We start from the raw sequence: 9526 nt of genomic DNA on the forward strand, positions 1-9526 counted from the left end.
TTAAATGGGGAATTAAAATAGAGTAGAATTTAATTCTTCGAAAAACTGCTCAGATTTTACATGAAACGGATTTTTCACTTTCCTTTGAGTACGCCAAACTACATGATAATGCTGAAAACGGGTTTATCGCCTTTATTTATAAATACTCTCAAGCTGCAGGTCGATTACATCCTCAAAGTGCTGGATATGCCAAGTTATCGTCAAATAAAGTAGTTCTTCAAACAATCCAATCCCGAAGTGGATGGTTTAAAGACTGGATTGAACTAGCCGAGCAGGTGGATGTTGACCTAAACTATAGTAACCTTTCCTCTTAGAAGCCAACATTTTATCACCTAATAGCTTGTTTGGATGAAAACTTAAGAACACAATACACGGAGCAAGCCAACAGCTCACTGCACGCCATGATTTACTTCCACGACAAATATACCATCGACCAAATTTCGTGCATGTTCCGGCTAAGAGGAGAACTCGTTAATTTGAACTACATTCCTCACCGTGAGGTGTTACCGATCTTATGTAACCTGTGTAACTTGAAGGAGCGCGAGGATGTTTTTCATTTTGTTGCACGATGTGCGATATTTAGAGAAATTAGAAGACTCATCCTTGGGAGTCTCTTTCTTTCAAATACTGAAAGCACAAGTCTTCTTAAGGAAATGGATGTCACAAAGTTATAGGCATATTGCAAAACAGCACTTAAATATAAACATCAAATTTTAAATGAAACGTTTTAATCTTAAACTTTTTTTTAATTTATATAAAGTTATACTTTTAACTGTCAATCAGGCAGACGGCAATGCCATGCATCATATTGATTGTATTAACCAAATTATTGTTAAAAATGTATGTTTAAATAAAATCAAAATCTAATCTAATCCAATCTAGTCAATTGCATTACTACTCTCAAACAATTCAACCGTAATATCAGTTCTTCTTGGAATACCCACCAATTTTCCCTTGAAATCAATTTTTGGACGTACTGTAAAGTACAGAGATTCTTTTTATTGTCGCACTACACGAATGTATAATGCTTTACCGCACTCAATATTTCCCACTCATTATAATGTGCAGACATTCAAAACCAATGTACAACGGTATCTCCTTTCTAATCCTATCTTCTGACATTTGAGAAAATGGATTCCTTAACTATCGCACAACGCATACAAATTATTAAAACCTTGTACAAAAATGTAATTCCGCCACAGCTACATATCGTGCTTTAGAAGGAGATTATCGTTTTCATAATCATCCAAAGACGATGACTGGATTGGTTACAGATGTTGTAAGCTCTGTGCATCATCGTTTCGCTTGTACCACTGAAAATATCGCTGCTGTAGGTGTAAGTGTTTCATTACCGACGCGGCACATTGCAGTATTTGGGGTTCTGAGAATCCTTAAGTATTGAAGCCATTACATCCACAAAAAATAAATCTTTGGTGCGCTCTCTGGGACTAGTCATATGATAACCGACTTTTTGTTGCCTCCTATTAAAGAGTACGACTTGGAGACACACAACTGTAGCGAATATGCCTTTATTGCTCTAAACATTTCCTGGCCGCGTAATTTCTTTACATGGTGATATCAACCGGTGGATTTTTTTGTGTGGCTACGCGAAAGATCGTGTTTATGCAGATAAAACTTTAACTCTTGAGCACTTAAAAGCCAATATTCGTCAAGTTATGGCTGAGATACCGCAAAAGAATCAATGATTGCATCGTTTACTTTTGAAACCGCAAAATGAATGACCCTGTACAAATAAAAAAATATCAATCCAAAAGCTTTTAATTGTTCGTGTTGAAAAAGTTCTCATTGTCATTAAAATTCTTACCAATAAAATACAAAAATAATATTCAAAGTTTAGAAATTAATTTATTTTCTCCATAAAACTCATTTACGACACATTTAAATGCAAATAATTGAAAATATCTGCACAATATTGATTGATTTTCTTCAGGTAGTAAAAAACAATTACAAAAATTATTTTCAATCAATTTCTTTGTCTTAAACCAATTTAACTTGAATCCGATTGGCATATAAGACCCAGAAGAAAATTAAATCTTTCCAAAAGGAATAACTCTTTTATTTCCATTTTCTATTACTCAAAAGTTAATTAAATTGTTTAAAACAAACATTCTTTACATTTTACATACATATCTATGTACAATCTTTATGAACATACAATTCGTTCTTTCAAAATGGGAAAAATATCCCCCTTTCCATTTCCTCTTTTCATTTGTATACCTACAGGAAAAATCTATCCAATTAAAAGTTTTTCTTGACTTTTATTTCACTCGATCAATTGCTTGCACCTTTATGATGTCTTTCTGAGATGTTTTTTATGTTATTTTTTTTTCAATAAGAAAGCCGATTAAAAGTTTTTCTTTACTCAAAATCGAAAAAAATAAAAATCACGAATTGAATTGAACTTTTTCCGATACAAATTGTAAAATTTTGAGTATAAGAGGTTCTCACTTCCTTAGGCCTCATTTATTTTTTCTTTAAATATAAATGTCTTCCTGGAAGTGGAATTTGTTGGAAAATAGTTTTGGGATAACGGAAATCGTCAAGGAAAGTTGAGGTTAGGAAGTTACCAAATATCTAAGGCTATACAAACTTTGGAAAAAAAAAACTGAATGGCCATCATTCTGATATTTATCATCACCAAAAGAACATATAGAAAATAAAAAGACATACAGAATTGAATTTTAGTTCTTAACAAATGAAAACTCGAAAGAAAAATTCTTAAAAAAGTACAACCCTCAAAAACACAAGACCAAAAGGAGCAATAATGACATAAGAGACTAAGTTCCAGGAAAAATTTACTTTGAAAAAATTGCCACAAACCGAAACTTTGCCTCATTGATACATCCTTTACAATCTTTGAAATATTATTGAGAAGGAGCCATTATCAGATCCTTTGGATGGTTAAAGTTGTCCGAAAACAAAACGACCAGTGTTTCAAAAGACTTTATTTATAAGCTAACGAAAAGTTCAAACTGATCTGACAAAGGACAAAATCGTTTTCATGAATCTTAAGCATTCTTCTTACAAAACGCAAAGACTCCGAAGAGTTTAAGAGAATCGTTAAAATCCTAATTTAGAAATGTCTTCAAATCAGTGTCAAACTATTTGTTGAAATGCTAAAAAATCACTTCCAAAAACTTTTAAGCTCTAATAAAGTTTCCGATTGATTCCGATGTACGCAAAATTCTTTCACAAAGATGAAATTCTGAATGCTGTTATTACAGAGGAAGAAGTTTGATTGACTGTTAACAAGCTTAAAGATGAAAAAGCACCAGGAGCTGAGAGAATCACAGTTGAATCTTTTTAAATATGAAACAGTGGATCTTTTTAAAAAACTTTTGCAAACTTTTAACACCATCTTGAGTAATCTTGAATCGGTCGCGTGAATAAAAGGAAGCGATATTATATCCAATCCATAAAAAAGGAGACATATCTGATCCACACAACTATCGCGGAATATAATTTTTTAATTAATCTTATAAATTATTCTTAGAAATTGCATAACAGTTTGGATTAACCATAACAAATTTCTTAAGGAATTTCAAGCGGGTTTCTGAAGTTGCTATTCAACGAATGACAACATTTTTGTCTTAAAAAATTATGGAAATAATCTTGCAGCGGAAAAAAACCTACATATATGTTTTTTTCACAGGTTTCAGCGCCCCTTTCGATACTATCGATAGAAGAGCAACAAAAGAATATCAACAAAATTTGGAAAAGTGCAAGAAAACCTTTGTAAAGGAAATATATCTGCAGCGTGGAATGGTAAGGAAAGATCGGATTGGTTTAAAACAACAATTTGAGTAAAGCAAGGATGTTCCTTGAGCCTTGAGTTCCTATCGTTTTTCCCTGTTTTTTATCGACGTTATTATTGAAGATTTACAGGGTGGGATAGAGTTTGCTGAAAACAAGATAAACGCACTTCTGTTTGCCGACGATGTTGTTCTTTTTGCTTATTCACCTCAAACACTACAACTTATAATTAACCGCCTTCTTGTATACCACGAAGCAGTGGAGTTTGACGGTTAATTGAATTAAATAGAAGGTTATGGTGTTTAAAAAAGGTTGTCTCAGACTGGCCAGCAATGGAAAATATTATGTCAACAGCGAACTACTCGAAGTGGTGAAAGAATATAAATACCTTGGTGTAATGATAACAAGAAACTTACAATAAATCCAAATCTATTTAAGGGGAAAACTTGTTAAAGTCAAGAGCCCAATAAGCACTACTTAGAAAATCAACTTCCAAACAATCTTGTTTTCTATAACGTAAAATACAAAGTTTTCACTTCAGTAGCCGAATCTATAATGATGTATGCAGCTCAAGCTTATGGATATGAAAAACATGAAACTGTTGAAAAACTACTGAGGTTCAATGTCAAAGCTTTAGACAAGGTGATGCGCTGTCATGCAATTTTTTAACATCGTCAAAACGTCATCATCACGCAACTTTAAGGTAATTAAGGACTTCGTCTACCTAGGCTCCGATATGAACGAAAAACAGAACACCAGGGCTATTTCTTTTCGCTAAGAAAGCAATGAAGTAGCAAAGCCTTCCCTCAAGGGACCAAAGACCCTCATCATCCCCGTCCTGCTATACGCTGCAGAAGAATGGACTTGACAAAAGCGGATGAAAGCACCTTGGTTCGTTTCGAAATGTATGTATACGGTCCCGTATACATAGAAGGAGAGTAGAGGAGGATGGAACGGAGGACTATACAGGCTGTACAGTGACGGCGTAGACTTAGCCAGAAGGGTAAAAGTTGAATGACTAAGATGGCTGGGTCACGTAGAGCCCATGGAAACCAATGCTCCGACACGGAAAGTCTTCGAATTTAACTGGAATCCAGCCAGATGGAGAAGTTTATTCTGTGAGGGCCTAGTTCACACAGGACTGTAGTGCAACTTTAAGTAAGTAAGTAAGTGCAGTCGTGCAATGCAAGAGATGTCAAAAATGCTCTCTATGATAGCATCGCCAAATTAGACGAAAAATATAAGTTTGACTGTATTTATCAAAGCCACTTCATGGAGCCTCACAAAGCGTTCATCAACATAATCTTTGTGAAAACAACTATTTAAGGATTGATTCTAATCAAATATCGGCTATATTTAAAATAAAAGGGCAGTTGGTAAGATTAAATTTCATGCCACACCGAGACGATCCTCCAACAGTTTGCACGCTTTGTTGATTGATATTTTAAAATGAAATATAAAAATAAAATAAAACTTAAATGATCTAAGAAATCAAAATAATTTATTATTTCATTAAAAATTGGATTAAAATATTGTAGAGGAGGCACCCATATTTGACACAATTTAACACCCACCCCCCCTTTTGAGGATTTTGAATGAAGCTCTACACCAAAATTCACCTTTTTGAATTTAATACCTAATTTCCCTGGAATACAAACACTTTTAAAAGTCTTGAAAATACTAAACTGCCTTCATTATTCAATTTTAGCAATTGAAAAACTCCTAAGGAAAAACCGTCAAGAAAAAAAAAGGTTATAGGAACTTAAAAACATAACCAGAAACCAAAGAAACAATAATGACTTAAAGTTTTAGAAAAAAATTCTACGTATTTTTATAAGTTTCTTGTAATGTATCCTTTAATGTACCTTTTTATTAACCAAAACATTCAAACTTAATCTTAAGGAATTGTCATCGTACCATAAATTGATTTCTTACTTTGTTTTCGTTATTTTCTATCGAAAATTGTTTAACATTTGAAAATTTTGGTGGTTTCCTGCTTTTGATTATCATTTTAAGGTTATTTTCTCTGTTGGAAGTCATTTATTGGCACATTTTCTGGCACTTTATTGCATTTTACCCATCAAAGGTATAAAAGTTATTATCATTGTTCTTCGAGCTATAGGGCTATAAGACCATGAAGATATTCTTATGTATACGTGCGTGGGAATACACATTCTGCATTTAGCTTCAATGAAACTAAAAAAAAACTTTTGCCGCTTAAAAAGCACATTCCTTCCACATTCTTTTCCTTTGAAAAATTTTAGATAGATAAAATATCAAAAAAAATAAAAGACACAAATTTGAAAGAAAACATGGAATTGGAAAAATTTAGAATACCTTATTATTTTGTCGCGTTTGATTCTAAGTATTTTTCGTTTCTAAAAGCTAGAAGACAAAACAAAATATGAAGAACTATCACTGCACCAATTTGAATTCCATTTTTCTTCAAATCCAAATGCGGATATTCAGCTATTCAGCATTCAAATTAAACAAGGAAAAATGCATTCAGCTGTGTGAATCCTTATAAACTTGAGTACCAGTTCATTGTAGGGGGTTAGTATTTTTAATATAAATGTGATATAGAACAAAATAAATATAATTGAGCGGAAAAAGGAAATTTAATTCAATTTCAAATGAAAGTAGTCGTTTTTTCCATACACGAGTACCAATCCTTTATTCTTTTCTTTGGTTTGATGATGAGAGGATAAAAAAAAAGTAAATTAATTTAATAAAAACTTTGTCTAGATATCTTCATGGTCTCCGTAAAAGTAGTCATCGTCATCGTCGTCTGGAAGAACACTTCAAATAGGGCTGAAATATTTCAAGTGGCACATAGTATATAAGACAATGAATTCATTGTGTTCTCAATGTTGCCCTAGCCTATCTCAAGTCTCGTGTCGGTGTCGGTGTCATTGCTGATGAATATTTTATGAGCTTTTTTGCTGCATCCATAAAAACGCTTTTGAAATAAATTTTACCTCAGATAAGGATTGGGTTAAGTGGGTCGCAAAAGAGACTTTTTCCGGGTTGAAAGAACGACAAAGAAAACTAAGTGCAAGACAAATTGAATTTGTAAAAGATTGTAGCTTTTTTTTCTGCTAAGAACGAAATTAAAAAAGGGTGCTGAATGAGGTATAAGGTTTCTGATGATTATTGAACTAAATTTTTTACTTTTACAAACCTTACCCTTAGATTTATTTAATATTTTTCAAAATTTTTAATAATCTCTTCATTTTCTATCTTTTCAGCTGATCCACTAAAATGCGAAGGCGTCAAATGCCCCCCAATGTCCGACATAACTTGCCCCGAAGACACCCAACTTCGGGAATACATCGATGTTTCATCGACCGAAATAACCAACGACACATCCGAGATCAATGACGAACTTCTTCAAGAATGCTGTGTAGCCCGGAAATGTGCTTGCAAACTATGTCACATCCCCTCATGCGACAATAGTTCTCTGGTAATCTACGAAGTTGTTCCAGAAACTCAAATTCCCGGTCGCTGTTGTGGCGAATACGAATGCCGACTCGAGCCAAATTGTACCGCATTGCGTGACACAGATGTCTGGTTGACAGATTGTCAACGTTGTAAATGCGTCTATGGCCAGCGAATCTGTCATAAGTCTTGCGATGAAAGCATGCCAAATCCCACAAACGAATATTGTAAGTCGAAAACACTCAACCGATTCTTCTCGAATGGAGAAACCTGGAAGAGCGGCTGCTATGAGTGTGAATGTCAAAACGGCGAGGAGAAATGTGTGATGCCATTCTGCAGGAGTGTCAATTGTCCACAGGAGCGACAGGTATATCTGAAGGGACACTGCTGTCCAATTTGTTGGCCTGATGTTGGAGACTTGCCACCTCAAGGTGACGCTGATTACAATTTCGACGAAGAAGAAGACTCAACTATGATTTCAAGTGATTTTGATAATATCTCACCAGCAGCCCCTATTGCTCCAGTTATTGTTGTTGGCAAGCCTGTAGTCACTTCCACCTCAACTACAAGTTCGTCTACTTCAACAACTACTTCCTCTTCAACACCATTGCCGTCACCATCGCCACCACCTTGTGTTATGAACGAAGAATCATCAGCCACTTACGCAGTCTATCCAGAAGTTGTCGAAGTTGTTCAAGCCCCTAGTGACCACAATGTTCTCTACATCATCATTGGATTCGAGACCATTTTGTTGGTCATCTTAAGTGGCATAATTTATCAGCTGCGTGCCAGGAAACATTCCTACAATACAGTCTCGAACTTCGATGATAATTTTAATAATTGTCAAAAAACTTCACTTAAAATCGAAAAAATGGGTGAACTTATTTAAGAAAAAAAACCTTCAGAAGGCGTTTTCATAGCAAAAACTAAAAAACAGAACACTTAAAACAAATGCGTGTCTTACCAACAACAGTATATAAGTATTGTGTTAAATTTATTTTTAATATAATTTAATGAAAATTTAAAAGAAAAAAACTTTTTTTTTTACATTTTGAGTTTAAAGATCTCATAACAAAAATAAATAAAATTCATAAATTGTTTTCATGTTTTTCTTTTTTAATAATTTTTCGTCAGTCTCCCTGTCCCCCATTCTCAAAAACTACATACATTAAAATAGTTAATATAAACAAAAAAGTTATTCATTTTTACAGTGTTTTAATTTTGTATTTATTTTTTATTTAATTATATTCAGTTATTAGCTTCTAAGGAAAATAAGTTTAAAGAAAACATTAAACAATAAATAAAAAGATGAAATACAATAAAAGAACGAATTATAAAACAAAAAATGTTGACCAGCTATGTGATATTTGATTTTAAGAGAAAAAAAAAAAAACAAAACATTGATTTATTTTTTACTTAAATAAATAAATTAATTAATTTAATAGTATTTTTACTAAAACTATTAAAATAAATTAAACAAACAAAAATTGTTACATTTGTATTAGAAAATAATCGCACTGGTAATAGGTAAGTTTATATTTCAAAAATAATAATAAAAATAAAAATCATTTTTTAAATATAATAAAATAAATATTGAAAGAAAAAACAACTGTTGGAATAGTATTATACCGAGAATAAAATATTAAAAATATGTACTAAAATTGCTTATGACAATGATAATAGATTTTAAGTGAAGTAAAAACTATAAATGTATATTTTAAGAGGATGCATATTTTAGACTAAATAAATTTTATGTTAATTTAAAACAAAAATTCAAGCGTCTTTTTGTGTTTGCTTGGGTTTTTCCCAAGTTTCTAAAATTAAAAACCATCAATGGTAAGCTTACGTAATCTTATAACTTGAAGAATACTTGTGCCCGCCACCTGTTCCGCGGTCTTTCTCTACTGAATATTTGATCGACTTTGGACTTTCCTGGTCTAAAACCACACCTATCAGGTTGATGACGATAGGCTTTCGACGTTCACATAGTACGGCAGAGAAGAATTTGTAAGCGATGTTAAGTAGACTGATTCCTCTATAGTTGGTGCAGTTTAGAGGGTCTCCTTTTTCAGAATCAAGCAAAATATACCGCGGTTCCATTTATCAGGCAGACTTTCTTCCTGTTTGACATCGAAATTCGGTTCGTCGTCGCTGTTATAAAGCCTGCACAAATTCTCCTTCCGTATCCTCAGCATTGACTGCGGTTCCACTATGATGTTTCCACTTTCGTGTTTGCAGCCTTTGGTTCAAGGTTTATGTACTTGTGAATTTCTTTCTACCTGTTTAAAAAACTTTCAAACTTCATTCCTGCTTT

The 9526-nt window shown here is 33.1% G+C and overlaps 1 protein-coding gene across 3 annotated transcripts in view; it reads left to right on the forward strand.

Annotated features, from left to right (window-relative positions):
• The window catches only part of LOC129954042 (cysteine-rich motor neuron 1 protein), a 142775-nt gene extending 133791 nt beyond the window's left edge, over positions 1-8984 (forward strand). For all 3 annotated transcript variants that reach the window (XM_056067674.1, XM_056067676.1, XM_056067673.1), the window contains exon 3: positions 7023-8984. In XM_056067674.1, the coding sequence (XP_055923649.1) occupies positions 7023-8101 (1079 nt within the window). In that variant the 3' untranslated portion in view covers positions 8102-8984. The remainder of the gene's footprint in view (positions 1-7022) is intronic.
• The last annotated feature ends 542 nt before the right edge of the window (positions 8985-9526 follow it).

Source organism: Eupeodes corollae, chromosome 1 (assembly GCF_945859685.1).
Source record: "Eupeodes corollae chromosome 1, idEupCoro1.1, whole genome shotgun sequence".
NCBI classification, from domain to species: domain Eukaryota; kingdom Metazoa; phylum Arthropoda; class Insecta; order Diptera; family Syrphidae; genus Eupeodes; species Eupeodes corollae.